Source organism: Acanthochromis polyacanthus, chromosome 3 (assembly GCF_021347895.1).
Source record: "Acanthochromis polyacanthus isolate Apoly-LR-REF ecotype Palm Island chromosome 3, KAUST_Apoly_ChrSc, whole genome shotgun sequence".
Taxonomy (NCBI): domain Eukaryota; kingdom Metazoa; phylum Chordata; class Actinopteri; family Pomacentridae; genus Acanthochromis; species Acanthochromis polyacanthus.
In genome coordinates, this window is record NC_067115.1 from 10382576 (window position 1) to 10401330 (window position 18755).

The 18755-nt window shown below is 38.9% G+C and overlaps 1 protein-coding gene across 1 annotated transcript; it reads right to left on the bottom strand.

Moving 5' to 3' along the window:
• Positions 1-119: 119 nt before the first annotated feature.
• On the bottom strand, positions 120-15627 carry slc43a3a (solute carrier family 43 member 3a). The gene is made up of 13 exons (XM_022197540.2): positions 15396-15627; positions 13969-14335; positions 11280-11409; positions 9742-9788; positions 9490-9566; positions 9256-9348; positions 5563-5702; positions 5336-5463; positions 4140-4283; positions 3932-4039; positions 2713-2899; positions 1643-1766; positions 120-1504 (listed from the first exon to the last, which is right to left on the bottom strand). Exons 2-13 carry the CDS (start codon positions 14150-14152, stop codon positions 1337-1339), a joined length of 1530 nt encoding a protein of 509 aa, XP_022053232.1. The 5' UTR covers positions 14153-14335; positions 15396-15627; the 3' UTR covers positions 120-1336.
• Positions 15628-18755: the final 3128 nt, after the last annotated feature.

Here is an 18755-nt window from a genome sequence, read left to right on the forward strand (position 1 = left end):
ATCATACACATTACCTTATTTTTAGATTGTATGCTGTGTCTGCATATATAAATAAAAATATAGTATACTGCATATTAAAGCTCAGAACTTCATATTTCAACCAGTCCAGGAAGCAAATGCATTTATCAACATTTTTTTATTAAACATTAAAAATGCATGTGTCTGTTCTGACAGACATTAAAAACATTTTCTAAAAAATGTAAAAAAAATGATCTCAGTTCCCTTACAAAGCTAAAAACTAGTGATTAAAAAAATGTATTAGTTACAGGCAATGATTCACATTTTGGTCAAAGAGCAGTATTTCACACAAAAAGCAAAGTTTTTCAATTCAAATTCTGGTTGATGACTGAATCAATGAATAGATATATACACTATCAGTCACAAGTTTGGACACACCTTCTCATTTAATTGTTTTTCTTTATTTTCATGACTATTTGCCGTCTCGTCTTCCTTCACTGTTCACCAAACTTGCTTGTGCGCTGACCATAGACTGTATATATAATGGACGTAACATCTGGCTCCAGAATTGAAGCCAACCCGGAAGTGTCAAAAACTTGCAATATCACGCCGTCCGCTTGGGTTGGCTCCAAAAAGCTTTTTCTCCATAGACCCCAATTCATTTTTAGAAAAAATAAAATTTGATAGATTGATTTTCTACAGCTCAGGACTTTTTTCCCGTTAGTTTTCATGGTCAAAATGAGAGATCAGGTGGCCGATCTTAAAATAAATCAACACTGAATTTTAAATGAATCCTTAAAGTTGGCGGAGCCAGGGGGCGTGGCTATACTTGATAGACAGCAACAGAAGCCTCTGCGGTAAAATGTGGGCGGGATAAGAGAGTCCTCAGCCAATCCTGCCCCTAGTTGCTCTCCGGTCCAGTCTGTTTGATGACGCTTTTTACGTCACTGGCTCCAAAAAATCCAAAACGGCGACCAGGAAGTAGCAAAATCCGGGCTTCATTTTCTCGGCGTTGAAACCAACGGGTGACGTCACGGTTAGTTTACGCCTGGCGCTGACATGTCCTGTGCGTCTTCTTCATGGTTGATAAACAGACTTCAGGTTTATTACCGCCACCTACCAGGCTGTAGTGTGCACCAGTGTGCCAGAAATTATGGAACCGAGAAAGGTGTGATTAAATGTGTTACTTTTTTAACGTATTATTTTAATTAATCGTAATTAACGTGTTAAAGTCCCAGCCCTTAGTAAAAACATTTTGAAAATACGTTGTCATCTGTAGTTTCTAGTTAAAAACAATGAAGACGAACAGTTTGAAAAGAATTTCAAATATAAAATGAAATGGATGAAATGAAATGTAAAACTAATAATGTGCTGCAAACTAAAAGTTTTGCGAGAACAAAATCTCCGTAGTTTTCGTTCGGCAGTCATGGGTGACCTCAGCCTCCGTGTTGTTCTTCCTACTGCTGGCTTCTCTCCTACAGTGGATGAAGATGTAGACGGGATGAATAAAGACCAGCAGAGTGAGGAGAGTGAGAGCGATGTCCACCTGGAACAGATCCACAGTTTTCATTTATCTGATATCAGCAGAGTAACTAGAATTGGTACACTCTGATTAAATGTGTCCTCAAGGTTTCTATATTCACCCGCTGCTTCATTTCTTTCCTAAACTTCATGGAGTACTTACATATAGGGGGTCTCCGTCCAGAGCTCCTTTGACCAGGGTGAAGCAGGGATATTGCAGCAGGGAGATGACAGCAGAGAGGGACATCACCAGACCGTATAGCTTCCCAAAGTGACAGGATGGAAAACTGAGAGACAAAATGGGATGAAAAGCTCTTAATAAAGTGTCTGATGAGAAGTAACCCTACAGTGACTGACCATTGAGTGAAACTTGTCGTGTTTGTTTTTCGTCATGAGTCTTGCAGATTTTTGCCGTGTTTGCTATTTAGTTCTGGTAGCAATGCATTCTAATTACAGACACAAGGCTTGTGAGTGTTGTTTTTTTTTTTCGTCTGCACTAATGTCAAAGAAGTTTTGACATTTAGTCCTGAGCAGTCTCAACGGCTCCTACACCTGAAACAAATGAAGACCACAGTTTTCTTTCATTCTCTTTTCATTGTTCGACAATATTATCAGCAAACACAAGCCATACTTTCCTCCTCCTTTTTTTTTTTGCAAATGTGTTACCATGGAGACACAAGTCACACCAGAGAGCTGAGGGTAACTTGGGTAAGTTTTAAACCTCACTATGTAGCACGTCACATCAGCAAGACATCTTCGTCCACACAACTGCTGCTCACTGGGTATTTCCTCTTTTTCAGACCATCCTCTGTAAACCCTACAGATGGCTGTGTGTGAAAATCCCAGTAGATCCGCAGTTTCTGAAATACTCAGACCAGCCCGTCTGGCATGAATAACCATGCCATGTTCAAAGTCACTTAAATCCCTTTTCTTTCCCCATTCTGATGCTTGGTTTGAACTTCAGAAAGTTGTCTTGACCTCATCTATGTGCCTAAATGCATTGAGCTGCAGCTGTGTGATTAGCTATTTGTGTTAACAAGCAACTGAACAGGTGTATCTCATAAAGTGGCCAGTGATTTTATGCAAGAAATACAGTGGAGTAGAGCTCTATGTTACTCTCTTTCTGACATGTAGAAGTTTAAAACAACATAAAAGTTTATATACTCAGAGTGGCTAAAATGTTCACTAAAGTACAAACTTTTCCTGTTTTGTCTGTGTTTGTGTGTGACTCACGCGATGCTAATGAAGGCCGCGTTCCCCCCGTAGAGGAAGGAGCGATTGAGGACCTGCAGGATGAAGGTGAGGTACTGCAGCGGGAGCACGGGTATGGTGGCGCAAACAGAGAAGAGGAGGCACTGCAGCGAGGTCAGGAACAGAGACAGGCAGGAGGAGCGCAGGTCGGCCTCCTGCTCGGTTTCTCCTGCAGCAGGAGTAAATAAAAACAACTACATTTAGTATTTCTATAGATTTTAAAATTCTGTATTTTTGTTATGTATGTTGTTGTTTGTGAGCTGCTGAACACTTGAATTTCTGTTTGTCTGTCTGTCTAGTGCCGGGGTCGGCAACCTTTAACACTCAAAGAGCCATTTCGACCCGTTTCCCACAGAAAAGAAAACACCGGGAGCCGCAAAATCCTTTTGGCATTTAAAATGAAGACAACACTGCATATATCACTTTTTACCTCTATGCCCTTGTTAATCAGTCGTGATTAATTAATTACAAAGCCTCTAATTAGATAGACTCATTTTTTAAATTGTGTCCTACCACTAATATTTATCTTACTTGGTTAATGTCATTTTTGCTCCTGGACCTCATGTTATGTAATGTTAGCTGGAAATCAATATTTTGCTAATGTCTATTTAACTTGTAAAATCTAGTTATCTATTTATCTTAAGCTAATAACTTTTCTCCGGTAAGTCGCTGCCCTATTTTCCAAGACGACACTCCTCTGACTCTCTGACCTGCTGCCTGGATGCTGGCCGTGTTCTTGCGAGTAAGAGTAGATACTGAGCAAGACAATTATCCGTAGTTTACCTCAGCACTCATGAGTACTTTTGACTCAAAGACAAGACGTGTCTTTCTTGGAGTGGAGCTTTAATATACAGGCTTGCCATTCTTGAGTACAAAACGATATGAAACGACAGGCGTTGCTTCTCTGTCTTCTCTGCATCAAGTTTGCGCTCTCATGTCCCAAGGGAAAACCGCAGCATATCCGGTGCAGTGACATGTCAAAATAAGAGCGGTAATTTCACAATAAAACTCTCTATATTAAATTGAAACGCGCCTGAAAGGCAGAACAATTTATTTTCCAAAGTTACAGGGAGCCACAACAGAGGACTGAAAGAGCCGCATGCGGCTCCGGAGCCGCGGGTTGCCGACCCCTGGTCTCGTGAGAGGAGTCGATTTGCTGCAAACATGCAAACTACTTAACAGCAGGACTTTGGTGATTTACCAGCAGCCAGAGGTTTCCCCTTGTGTCTGTCCATGATGAGTCCGTTCCAGGGAGCACACAGGACCCCAAACAGCTGGGTCACAGCGAAAGCATTGGTGTACTCACTTACTAAGGGAGAGACATGGAGAAGAAAACGGAATGAGAGTGTAACGGTGTCACAGGCTGTCAATATGTGCGATAAAGAGGCTCAGTGTCTGCGGTGAGTTACCGAGCTGGGGGTCACTGTCGGCCAGCCGGTTGAGTTTGGGGTTGAGCGTCCCGATGAACAGATAGTGTCTCAGCTGCATTATGGACAACCAGAGCAGGTGCCACAGGAAGAACCAGGACAAGACACAGCTCCAGAAACTCTTCACTGCACACATGGAAATGAAAATTCACACAAAATGACTGTTTTGATCTACCTGTGATATTGTAAGCAAAATTTCTTCTGTTTTTGTGAAGGAATAACTCATTGCTTAATTACAAATCACCCACTATCTCAATGCCAGCTGAAAGGTTAATCATAGCTACTGTCTTTTTTTTTTTATAAAAAAAAAAAAGCTGAAAATGTCAATTAGAGCTGCCGTTATTAGTAGATTAATTCATTACGGTTCAGTTTTATTTATGCAGTTCAAAGTCATCTAAGGCACTTTGTAATTCAAGGACCATTGGACAGTTGAAAAGCAGACACTTCTTTATGTTTATACAGTATCCGGCTCGAATCATCGGTGTAAATAAGTTCTAAATAACGTGTCACTGCCGGGTTTTGGGGAAACTCTTCACTTTCTTTATTTCAGTAACTACCCGTATTGAACGTTTGGCCTTTTTCTGATTTCAAACACACGTTCCAAATATCCACAATGAATTTGTTTGTACTTATTTGTTGTGAGTCAGATGAGAGGTTTGAATCTTTAAAAGAAATAAAGAATAGAAGAGCTTGGGTGTATTGATTTATTGTGCTGTTAAAAACCCCAAAATCAACCCCATGTTGGCTTTTATTTTTGCCCGTTGTTCTACAGTGTGATCTGTGATCTTTCCATTTAGAGCTTTAATAATCCGGGTTTGGCAAAAGTTTATATCCAATCCAGGGCTGTTTTGAAAAACTGGCATGAAAGTAAGATGGATTACCTGGTCCTGGATAGCAGAGTGTGGGAATTACAAATCTGGATCACTGTGATCGAGATTAAAGTTTTTTAACAACTGATTATCCCATCCTTTAAATTAGACTGCACACCCATGCACTGTGTGTCTGTAGTGGAGTAAAAAGTCAAAGAGTAAGGAAGAAAATACTGTTGCTATTGTTTTTCTCTATCTTTTCCTGCAGAGGTGAATAGGAAGAGGAAATCTTAGGCTTTAACTGTCATATTTCACCACATTCGCTGCACCTGACACCTTAAATCTGAAAGTGATGGTAACAATCGGTGCCTTTTTCTGTGTCTTTGATCTCTGTGCTGTCCTCAGGTGTGGGTGTCTCCTGTGAAGCCGTCATAGCTCCAGCTCCCATCTTCTCAACCTGCTCCACGTTGTAAGTGTTGGCTTTTCCACATTGCACTCTGGGCATCACAGAAAGTCCAAGTCATGTTTTATCCATCATGATTATATGTGTGACCTCAAGGAAAACAGCTGCTTCAAAGTTTCTGTCATATTCGTACCCGTAGGTGTAGCCCTGAGGCAGAAGATAAGGGATGTGGGTTCTCGGCATGAGCAGCAAAGTTCTTAATACATGAATGACGCTGCAGATCGACAAGAAGAGGAAGGAAGAGCGAAGAGAGATTCCCTGCTCATACAGAACCTGGAAAAGAGGAGGAAAACTGTGATTAACCTAGAGAAAGGAGGTAAGAGCAGTTTATGTAAAGCTAATATACAGGATCTAATAAAATACATGTCTGTGTCGATAGCATCTCAAGCCACAAATTAAACTGGGTCAGATTCAAAATGTTTTTTGATCAGAGTAATTACTGAACTTCAGAGAAGACACGGCAAAAAGCGGATTTACACCGTCACAGAAATCATTCAACTTTGACTGTGTAGAATCCAGGAATACCATCATCAGTGTATTTTCAACTAATCAATTCTAATTCTGCCAGAATATGCAGTTGCTTCAGAGAGCATTGAGATTTCTTTGCTTTTTCCACATTTTATCGTGTAATATATTTCATTTCTAAGGGATAAAACTGCAGTCTTACGATTAGTCCATACTCAGTAACCCATAATGACAAAGTTGTCAATCTCTTGTTTCCAAAAGCAATCAGAGCCTTTACCTTAAATCTAATTTGAGGTCCCGATCATTGTGTTTGCTTTAACTTACTCGTGAGATGTGTTTAGAACTGGAATTTGCACTTTACCCTCTGAGTCCTGGTTTCTGGGTGTTTTTTGCCCACAGTTTTCCTCACGGTAGCATCATTTTTCACTGCACCTCCATGAAAATTTTATGGAGTATAACACAGTTTAAATGCCATAAATTGTAAAAACAAAATAAAATAAAAGTCAACTTTTTTGATTGTTTCACAAAAATTGAAAAAACTGGAATCAGCATGCACAATATTTTTCCAAGTGACGAGGTATTACAAATACAGAAAAAAACGGTGACTCTACTTGCTATCAGTATTTTGTTACTTATACTTTTAATTTGTTTCCATACTTCTCTCTGTTCTGTGCAAACCCAGCCTGCAGTTCAGCTGAAAAGTCCTTGCATTTTTTGACTGTTTGACTGTAGGTTGTACCAGAGTCCTAACTGGCATCTTGGTTGTAGTGAGAAGTGAAAATTTTTTCTTTTTTTTACATAATCTAGACAGAGCAAACTATTTATTTTTAAGAAAATTTTCAAATGACTCATGTGGAGTCAAGGGATTTTGATGAAGTGTCACAGACAAAGGTTAAAGCTCGTGTCCGGAGTTTGAATCGCAGCGTCTCCCAAAACACTGTTGGTCCCTCCCTCCCTCTGATTTCGCCCCTTTATTTGTGCACGCGCGCAGTACATGAGAGGAGTGCCCGGAGTGCTGCAGCATCTTGCCTGTTTTGCTGTTTTCCACTCTTCTACATTTAGTACATTTAGTAAATAATAAAGGAATTACGTTAGAATGCTGTATTGAGTCTAACTTGTCCTAATACCAAAATAACATGAATCTGCTAGGACGAACTAGTGAAGTTTCAATATGTGATTATACTCGTGTATCCCTCTCGATGACGTTGTTTATCAAACTTAGTGCATTTACGCGTGTATATGTGTTACATTGTTTATTTATTTCTATCTAGAGTTCAGAATTGCATGACTCCTCTGACGAAGAGTATGTCCCAGACGCCCCAACATCTTCCTCCAGAGGTCGGGCATCTAAACGAAGCCGTCAGGCGGGCTATGGAGGCCGTGGTTGGGGAGCGACGCGAGCACCCCGAGCGAAAGAACGTCCTGCAGTCTCTTGGCCTGACAAGCCGTGGGATTGGTAACTTTTCTGGAAGTTGCTGATCCCTGATGCTCTCTCCTCCACAAGCAAAACAAATGTGCGCGCGGTTGCGTAGTGCGTAGCTCGCCCACCTCTGCATGGGCTTGCTTGCTGTGCGCGTAACCGTTGATTGACAGCATGACAAAGCTGAAGCTCGAACTTGATTGGTCGGCAGCGACCGGCGCTTTTTGGAATAACATGGGGGTCTATGAGAGGAAGGCGGAGCTCAGGAATAAATTTTCATATTGCGTCATACTAACATTATATTATATTATAGTATCGAACTAGACTAACACGTTTAAGCTTTGTTAAAAAAATGATACATAAATTGAAAACAAACGGAAACTCCGGACAGCAGCTTTAAGGACTGTAACAAAGCTGTAAATCAGTAATTACTTCCCCAAGGAACGTGGCAGAGTTATGTGACGATCGGTGTTTGTTTGTCCTTCTGTGAGTCTTTGTCTGTGTGCAACATTAGTTAAGTAAGTAAAGTTTATTTCTTTAGCGCTTTTCACAAATAAAAATCACAAAGTGCTTTACAATAAAATACTGGAGAACAATTTTAAATACATATATAAAACAATAAAATACATATATATAAGAAAAATGTCAACCAAATGCTCTTCTAAACAACAGTGTCTTCAGTCCACAGATTCTGCAAAACGCAGAGACAAAGGCAAAGCATTCCACAACGTGGAGGCCACAAACTGAAAAGATCATTAGTCAAAAAATGGACAGATTTGGATGAAATTTTCAGGGAAGGTCAGGAATGAAACAAGGATCACCTCATTAGATTCTGGCAGTGATGCGGCTTATAGTCTGGATCCATGGATTTGTTGCAAGATAGCGGCACGGCAACATGGTAACTATGAAAGCGATGGAACGCTATGTCATGCTGCCTGCTGACGATCACAGGACTGCGATCCTAGTACCAATAAATCGGAACTTATCTGCTGGAAAACATCCAAGGAACAATTGATTAAATTGTTGGGATGTTTCCTTGTCCCATCATTCCTGCCGCCTGCTACATACTTTGGTCACAAGATTCGGCATCCATACATAACATGCATAAAATACGCCTTTGCTCAGCGCAACAGCATTTTTTTACTCAAGATTTCATCTGTTGGAAATGATACAATGACTGAACAGCCTTGGCAGAATACTGCGCTCTCTGGGTGCTTTTGTTGTTCTTTCTCTTTTCATAGTTTCTGGCTCTGATTAATGGTGTGATTTATTTCTTTTTAAAGACAACATGCCTTTCAAACCTGCTGGCAGGTTTTGTGCTTGTGGGTTTATTTAACCTTTATTTTTACCAGGAAGTCCCTTGAGATTAAAAATCTCTTTTCCGAGGTTAAAGAAGAGAGAGTGTTTTAAATATTTGGGTCAGCATATGAGCAGCTAATCACCTGGTTGATACCATTTCTATGGTGGTAGCATCATGCTATGCAGTTGCTCCTCAGAGTTAAGAGAAGGAGACAAATTCAGTGAAAGCCTACTCCAGAAAACGGAGACCTGAGCCTTCAGTGACGGTTCACCCTTCAGCATGGCAGTGAACTAAAGTGTAAAGCAAATCTCGAGTGGCTTCACTACAAGTCTCTGACTGTCCTTAAGTGGCCGCCCAAATCTCTCACTTTAATCTAAAAGAACATCTGTGAAGATACCTGTCTCCCGGAGCTTAAACAGATCTGCCCAGGAGATTGGGATAAACAGCTCAAATCCAGGCATTCAAAGCCTATAGAGACTTAACCAAGAGGACCTGAAGCTGCCAAAGCGGCTTCAACTCCGTACAGAATTAAGGGTCTGATTGCTTTTGTAAATCAGAGATATCAGTTCAGGTTTTTTGAAAAAATAAGAAAACTTCAGCTGTCATTATTTCATTATAGGGACACAGCTTGACTGTTTTACCTTGACGATGAGAAACACAGCTGAGGAGGAGTCGAAGGCACCGTTGTAGAGGGTGATGATGGTGGAACGATGGGCAGCAAAGAGGTTCCCCACCTTAGCAACACACAAGGACAGTTCATCAGTGCAAAATATATACGTTATTTCAACATGTTTCAAATATATTTCTGTTTAGGACACACTGCCTAAGATGTTCTGATACTAAACATTTATTGAGGAATACTGTGGAGTGTCCACCTGAATGTTAGTTAGAAGAAGCAGCAAACCTCCAACAGCCATGCAGGACAAGGCTGGGAAAAGCAGCAGTGAGGAAGCTGCAGGACAGTAGAAGATTAACTTTAGAAATTATTCACATCATCAAGTAACTATGACATAACAGTAAACTTGCTTAGTGCCTGACTGCAATGGAAGCTGTCTATCCACTGATGTAGAGTTAAAGTGCAGAACTTGTGTCTACCAGTCTTCAGCAATTAGGACCCATGCACCTACCTGCACTGGAAAAGGCCATAAGAAGGGTTCCAGTCGTGTAACAGGATCTGGAGAGAGAAAAACACTCATTCAGTACTTGTATTTAGCGTCTTTTATTTAAACATTAAGGAGATGGGTTTATCCTTTAATGATTTAAACTAGTGTCTGCCAGAGTGCTGTCCATATTTGAATTCTTGAACTTTATAACCTGAATCACATGATCAAAAGATATTCATCCTCATTCACTGCAATAAATAAGTAAGTCAAATTGTCAATGTGTAACAAAAAAACTCCCAAAATCAACTTTCCTCTGAAATCCTTTGAGCAGAAAAAAAACACAAGAGAGCAGGCAACTAAAATACAATGAGTAATTTCAAGATAAAATGAGGCACATTTAAACGATTTGGTGTTTTCCAGCACTGTGTCTTTAGTCAAATTTGTCATATATTGTCAGAAGGTCTTGGGTCAAAGGGCTTGGTGTTTCTATCCATCCTGTGATTGAATTGAGGCTGTCAGGTCAGAAAGATTCATAGTAAATATAAAGTTTTACTATTGACACAGAAATACAGTTTGTGGACAAATGAGATGGACTCCACTTTGGTTTAATATCTGCCTCAGTCAGACACTTCCTACGTTTATCTCTGTAACTGTAAACTGTAGAAACAACTGAACCACAAACTGAAACATAAACTTCAGCTTTAGTGACACCTTATTTCAGATTGCTGATTTCTTACTTTCACTGAAGCAAATTAAGGGATGAAATAGATTAAATAGAGCCTTTTCGTTCTCAAGCATTTGTCTCATTATACTAAAGTTTGACTAAAGTCTCTTAATGATTAACTCAGCACTGGATTATTAGTTGATTCTTAAAAAGTCTGAACATTTAGAGTCTTTTAGTGAAGCCTGCACTGCAAGATAAAAAATTTCATATAAACAAAAACAAACAAAAAACGCCCACAACTGTAAAAAATTAGACAGCAAAAGGTGCCAGAAAAATAACACATTAAAATTGAAAGCTGTAATGTTAAAAAAACAGCAAATGTTTGTAAAGTAATGACATTTTCAGGTGATTCTGATACAATGAAAATGTATAATTTTATTATTACACAGGGGAAAAGAACTAAAAAAAATCCAGATATTTGATGTTGACACTATTTATTATTTTTTTCTTTATTTATTGATTGATTTTTCAGTCAACATATTTTTACTCAGTGATTTTCATAGTAATTTTTTGTAATTTATTAAAATGTTAAAAAAAAAGATTAAAATATATATTTAAAATATATAATAAAAAATGTTCAGTCTTTAACATAAATATAGATTTTTAAATTTCAAATAGTAGCGAATAACTGTAAAATGACCTTTTTTTGGGTTATCATGCATTTTAATAGTTTCTCTTTGAATTTTTTAAAACTATTATCTGTAATTTAACCTTTAATCTGTAAAACGAAAGTAAATTGTCAAAAAAAGAAATAAAACACTGTTAAAAACACTGATTTTTTTTTTTTTTTACAATGTGGAAAGCGGTTTTTAGGGTCGTAGAAAGAACAATGCTTTACATTGCCAGAAGCCTCATCACCATGGTGCCAAAGCGATCAAAGAGGTAGCCATTGACGAGGTTCAGGAAGTTGTTGAGGAACGAGGCAATCGTGAAGGCCAGAGAGAACTGCTCATCCTGCCTACTACAGTCTGTAAGAAAGAGAAACATAAAGATGGAAACCTTATGGGATAATGAGCGGTGGTACATAACAGCCAAAACCTCAAAATCAGACAAGTTACATGTTGGTCCTTTACAGGTGCAGTACAGTATAGTATTCATGTGTGGTGTTGCTTTTCTTTAGATGACTGCATTTAAGCTCAACTACTCTGAAAATGATGTTCTGACACATTATTAGTAACATATGACAGTGGTTTCACAAATTCCACTGATCTATGTGACGTAACTTAAACACTCAGCAATATACCAGGGATGATCAGGTTTTATTAGTAGTAAACATGTACACTGCTGGCTTATAAATATTCAGTGTATTTAGCAGTGCTCATGAGGATGGAAACACCTTCAACATATGCGTTAGAGCTCCAGGATGCACACAGTGTGTTTTGGTGAGTCAGTTAAATGTAACTTATTCTCTTTTTTTTAATTCTTGCTTAAGCTGAATTATTCTTGAATTTAACAATGACTTTCTGTATTTGTGATGGGCCACTTGTAAAGCTTTCCTGAGCTTGTAACCCATCGCTTTAGTTTTGGTGTTTTCAGGAGGCTGTGGATACCAAAGAACAATGAGAACTGCATTTGGCATGAGAACAAAAATTCAAGGACAGCCAAATTTTCTGGCAACTGAATGCAACAATATAACAATCCAGATATGGCATTAATTTCCACTGCAGCATGAAACACTCCCAGTTGTAGGTTCCACCAGCGTCTCTCATATCAAGCCTTGCCTTGCTGAAATTAAGGCAATAAATTTGGTATCTAAGAACTACCATAATTACCCCACCAGCCTCAACTTTTCCACCATACAAAGCCTCTGCTATGATCTGGTTCCTTTATCAAGTAATGTCTGTAAAGAGGCCTGAAGACTATACGCTATTTTTTGACTGCGAGTTGTCTTGTGGTGCTCAGGTGACCAATAACTTGCAGACACTGACTATGGCAACGGTCACTCTTGAATGTTTCATCCAATAGGTTTGAAATCTTGTTCGACCAATTATCAGACCCCGTTTAGGTTAAACATGTGCTTGCCTCATTTAGCCTCGTGTAGCTCACCGTTCTCTACTCTGGTGGTGGAGTTGCCTTGCCCATCTGAGACAGCTAACCAACGTCAGGTGATTTCTCTGCAGCAGACTTGGAAAAGCACATCCATGCTTTATTTTGGTATCCGCAAGTTAAACATCCTAGCACTGCAGTCAATTTAAAATGATACCACCATCTTTTAACCGAGAAACGTGACGGTAGTACAGCAATAAACTATTGTAGTTGCCTTTTGCTGGTTAACGTTGAGTTTTAGAATTGATTTTTAGGGGTTGTATCACAGTTTTCGATCCTCCAGCAAGTTCCTAAAGTCTCCATTTGTTGCCAGAGGTGATCAGATATTTGCTTTTCACGCTTTAAGTCCCTTTTAAGACTGACTTTTATTCATAACTCATCTATTCATAACTTCTGGTATTTGTTGTAAGATTTCAGTTTATTTTATCTTGTGATATTTTAAGTTCTGGATTATATTTACTTGCAATGTTTGCTTTTATTGTAAAACATTATGTAATTTTGTTTTCGAAAGGAACCATATAAGTAATATAAGTATTATTGTTATTGCAGCTTTGTGTGTATAGTGCTCACTAACCACCTGACAAACTAGCTTACAATATATCCAGAGCATGTGCTCCGGTGTTTTTCTGCACAAACGTAACTAAAAAAAAATTCATGTGCACTTTTTTGCTTCAGCCTAAAGAAATGTGTCTTAGTGGTTTGTAAACACTGCACATTCTTTCCCTTTTTATAAGTCAGTGGTACCATCAGTGGTAAATGTAGGCTAGGGTTTTAAAGACCATTAGCCTAGCCGCGCTAGACCCATGTTTCTGAAGGCACAAGGGTCTAGGAACGCTCGACAGGAAGGGAGGTGGGCTAAAAGGTTGTCTTTCAAATCCCTCTGCAGCAATTGGGTAGGTATACAACCAATCAGCGCAACGAATAGGCTGATGTAGTTCCTAGAGTGCCGGTGGATTGTGGCTAAGTCCCATTAGCTTCCCAACCAGCGGAGCCAACTGGTATATTAAGGATTTACCATATCCCGTCGGCATAAGTCCAAATACGTCTTTCTTCTCAATGAAACACTTCAGTGCCGTCCTTTGTTTATCTTTCAAGTTGAATTTTAGCTTCAAATCTTTAAAGGCTGTGGCCAAAGCCGAGTTGAAAGATAACTGTTTATTGTGCACCGGTTGTTTCTGTCAGAATCGTCGCGCCTCTGTCGTCACTTAGTTACACCCGCCTTCTGACTCTACACTTCATGGTGATTCGTCCGGCCAGTTTTAGGAGCATCCAACCTCGAGCCTTATGGAGGGTAACTCGACCCACCCTGGCAGAGAATTAAATTAGTTGCCGTGGGTTGTCTAGCGCGGCTAGGCTAAAAGACCATTTCATCTAGTTCTAAATAAGACATGGGATCCATCTGAGGTATGCCCTGCAGGTGTTCTTGGATGTTCTTCTCAGAAACTGATCAACTCTCCAACCTAAACTCCAGACATGCTCACCTGTGACGTTCGTGGTGCTGCTGTTGCTGTTGATGCACAGCTCGTCAAAGTATCCATCTTCCTTCAGCACAAACACCAGAGAGGCGTAACCAAACACCACACCAGCAAAGCACAGACACTCCAGCATCCCCGAAGCCAGAGTCAGCCAGTAGCGCACCCTGGTACCAACCTCGCAGCCCTGCATGATTCACCTCGACTCTGCAGGTCACCCAGAAGGTCAAGCAGAACTTCCAGTGTGAGTTTCCTTCTCCAAGAAATTTGCTGTTCTTGTACTCTTTGGTTTTCTGTTTATGTAACTTCTCTTTCAGCAGCTTCCCTTTCTAGAGCTCCCTTCAGTTTATTCAGGGGGCAACATGGGTCTTTCTCACTGAGAAACAAAATAAAAACACAACACGTGTAAAAGGGACATTCACTTCTCTTTCATTTCAAGCTCGAACAGTTCAGTATGTGGCAGAGTTGAGCAGTTTTTAGGTTGTTCTATTACTATTTTTAAAAATATATATATATTCAAACAAAGACTAAGAAAGCAAAGAGTGGCCTGTCTGGTGATGTAAAAGTTAAGTTTTATGAATTTTATATCATAAGGATGATCCTGAGTCAAAATCAGACACCTTTAATGGAGTTAACCAAATCACAAGCTTGCTGTACTTTGTCCTCTGGTGCTTACTTAGTGAGTTTTATGTCCAGTTTAAACATAGCGAGATACTACTCCAGTCTGGTGGGAGTAACATAACATATTCTGCTACAAAACAGCTGCAAAGACATGATGATAGCATTGAGATTACTCTGGGATTGCTGTGCACACTTTAATGCCAGTTGTAACATCCAATATTAAAATGATTACAGTTAAATTCACTTGGTTGGAATGTCTTAGATAGTCACACAGAAATGTTAGTTTGATTTTCAGAGGGAACTATTTTTAAATGCAACTGTTTGACAGCTGAAATTTTACATTTAAGTTCTATGACTCGTTCCATCTGCCAAGTTATATTTTGTTTACACATTGCTTAATTTGTATATGCATATGGCACAGTAGTATAGAGAGAGCTACATGCCTAAAATACCTTAAATTTGACTTCAGGGTGGATTCTCCTTTAAAGTGTCCCTTATCTTCTCCTGAGCCTCGTGTTGAACTCGCTGTACAACATACTGACAGCAGACTTGACAGACAGTGTGGCAGTTATTGCCAGGCGGTGCTGATTGTAATCCAGATTAGTCCACCTAATCTATGCGTAATGGCACATGGCACAGCGTGGACACAAAGGTGCCTCAAATTAGACTCTTAAATGCGACAGTAAAACGTTTTAACACCACTTTCCCATCAAATACAACACAAGGGGAAATCTGATATCGTATAATATTAGAACACCCAAAATACAGTTAGTAGAGACGAGGAATGAACTCATCTCAGCGTTGCGTAAACTTACCTTGATCTTGTGACAAAATGCGCATCATTTCGCCAAGTCTTACGAGGCTACACCATGCACCATTTTTGAAACGATGTTAACCTGGTAATTCTCCGGTGAACAAACATTACAGCGTTCCTGTGCAGATACTTTGTAGAACAGTGATGCACCTTCACCGAGACCCAGCGTCCGACGCAGAGCGCCTCACTCTCTCTGTAATGAGATCCAGTTCTAATCTCAGACAGACAGACGGACAGACACGTGGCGATACATCACAACCACACTTTAATACCAGTTAATAGCTTACTAATGAAATACATGTTGTTCTTTAAATTTTGCAGCTCCTGGCAGCTCTTTGTTTGACAGATTTTCTTCCTGGTTCATCTCAGAATGTCCAGATGGTGTAACAAGCTGTAACACTGAGAATGAATATTTGGAGTAATGAGCATACAAATGTCCGGGTCAATATCACCAAAAAGTGCCTCTGGGACATTATGACCCCCCCACCCCCCACCCCACTCAATTTCATGTCCTTTGTATCAAGTTGAATTTACTGCAAGCAAATAAAGTATGAGCAAATCATAAAATATGTCCACCCTGTCAAGGACAAAGTTAGAAGAGAATAAATAAATGTTTATAACATAGTGATATTTTCAGAAATCTCCTTTGAACCTTGCTCAATAATAAATTTTAGTTGATAAAAAAGTCTTTTGACAATAATGAAGTAACTGTAAATAGTTTGAGTCTTTGAAGAATGTTTGCTAGTTGCATTTTCTTTTCTCAATAAAATCTCTTGAAACAGCAATATGATCTCTCTTTCCAACAGTATTATTTGGCAGTGATTAGTTTGTAAGCAAAGTGTGAACATGTCTTACTAACTTGTGACAATAACTTGCTTATTTTCATAAAACAGAAAAATGACAGGGTGGACAAAAATGTGTTTGCTGTTGACATCAATAGATTTATTAACAACTGTCTGAATAAAGGTAGACATTACAAAACAAAATTAGGAACATTCAGAAGTTTTTGGCATCACGACTAAAATATTTTCCAAACATTGTGAAAAACAGAATCAACAGCGCTTCCTTGTGTCTGACAGCAAAATACTCATGGCGTGCCAATCACATATAAAGCCATGCCCTTAAACACACACTGCTTCGTGTTTAGTTTTACTCGAAACAAGCTTAACAATGAGCAAAAACTTGAATAAATGATCAAGACCATAAATCTCCTGATATGCAATTGGTCCATTTTCCATTAAGTGTTTTAGACCTCCATGCACTGCCCTCGTAGAAACCTTCAGTCTTGCTATGATGTGATGCTAAGAAAGGCTCTCTTTGTCAACATTTTCACTTAGCTCTGATGCCATATTTCCAACTCTCACAATGCTATTTAGTGAGCAATGTACAGTAGAGGAACAATGGCTAGTAGTGGAGTAAAAAGTAAGATATTTGCCTCTGAACTGCAGTGGAGTAGAAGTATAAAGTGACTCAAAATTATACTTAGGTACAGAATTGAGTAAATATAAGTAGTTACATTCCAATATTGGATCTATATGATTAAATAACATCCTATACAAAATGCTTTTAAATGAATACATTCAAGGGGTGGTGCTGATGAGTTCGTCTACCAGGCCTGTGTTGGTGTGTCAGATAAAAGGTTTGGGACCACTGTACTAGTTAATGACAATTTTGGACACAGACAGGGGACAAACAGCTTTTCTGGCTCTTTCCAAAGTTAATTTAAGCAAAGTATTTGCTACCAGTAGCATTGCTGGAAGTGGGGTAACAGAAGTGAGTGGGAGTCATACCATACGAAAAACATAACACATGTACAAACGTGATAAAGGATAATTTCAGGAAGCTTTAAAGAGCTAAAAAAAAAAAAAAGCGGCACTTGTTCACCTGCAGTGTTTCATTGTATGCATATGTTGATGTGGGTACTAGAAGACAACCTGCTATCACAGAATTAACAGGCAAATGACTAAAGATGTGACGCAGCAGCTGGTGGTGTTTCAGGTGACTCCTACTCATGCAGCTTATCTGTAATTGTCCACAGACCTGAGTCTTCTCCCCAGTGTGTAGATGCCTGTTGCCTTCCAACATCCAGCTGCTTGGCTCAGTCCTAAAAGATCCATTATCAACCTATAGTTTTCAAAGACTGCTGGGTGTTGGCCTTTGCTGACCTCTGGAGGTTCACTGCAGAACAGCTGCATCTTGATGGAGGACAGACAGGTGAGTGTGTATGTGTAGCCAATCTATCACTGGGCTACATATACAGACAAGGAGTAAACAGTCATGAATATTATTGGCAGGACAGTATTGTCGTAGCATTAATATTTTACCTTTCAGATTTGGTTGTTTGTCAGGTGCAGCCTCATGTTTAAACTAACAGGTTTTGCTTTAACATCTGTACATCTGTAATAAGGAGCTGTACTGTTGAAAACAGGAACAACCTGATAATTAATCAACCCTTGATGAATGGTTCCTGATTTACTCAATCAATTACAATGCCTTAAATGAGTGACAATGAGTAAATAGATTGCAGACTGGAAGAATGATAAAGAAATAATTAGTTCACTTTCTTTATAAGTTTATCCAGCCATTACTTTACCCTTTATGTGTCTCCATGAAATAAACCATGATCACACAAAGGTAATAAGATGCTGTATTTTTGCTCAGGGATTTTACGATAACTTCCTTCATAATACATAAAGAATCACAAAAACACTAGCTACTGATCAGGTCATAAGCAAATATAGATTCAAGATTCAAGACCTTTATTCACCACAAACACAATTATACATAACATAATGCACAGTGAAATGCATTGTTCTAGAATGAAACAATAAGAATATTAAAAATAAAGAATAAAAACACACAAGAATTAAATTTATATATGAATATATACATACACGTATGTATAGATAGAAATAGTAAATATGTAATATAAACAAATAAATAAATGAATAAACAAGGATACAGTAAAATACAACTCTTTTACCAGTTACACAACTAATACTGCATAATTGGTAAGTTTATTTGGGTTTCAGTTGTGTACAGTGTTGTGATTTTTTCTCACATTCACTTTTTAATTGTGATATTTAAATGGTCCTTTACTTTATCATCACTGCGCTATTTGTCCCTGCAAGTGCAGTCTAATGTTCTTGATCCGAGGCAATGAAAGCGCAGTTATGTTTTACAGTTATATAATCTGATTAAAAACTTTAGCATTTAAAGACACAGAGAAATGTGTCAGTATGACTAATTGGCAGATTTTATATGCGTATGAAGGTTTTCTGGTACTGCTGTTAAAGGTTTCCATCAGATGTTTTTGCAAACAGGCTTTATAGGTGTAAATGCAACTTTAGAAGCACACAAT

Bases quoted from the DNA above. Each gene is read 5' to 3' on its own strand.
- slc43a3a (XM_022197540.2), bottom strand. From the start codon at position 14,152: ATGCAGGGCTGCGAGGTTGGTACCAGGGTGCGCTACTGGCTGACTCTG. The intron at 11,410-13,968 runs GTGAGCATGTCT...TCTTTCTTACAG, and splicing joins CAGCACCACGAACGTCACAG to ACTGTAGTAGGCAGGATGAG. The intron at 9,567-9,741 runs GTAGGTGCATGG...ACTGTCCTGCAG, and splicing joins TATGGCCTTTTCCAGTGCAG to CTTCCTCACTGCTGCTTTTC.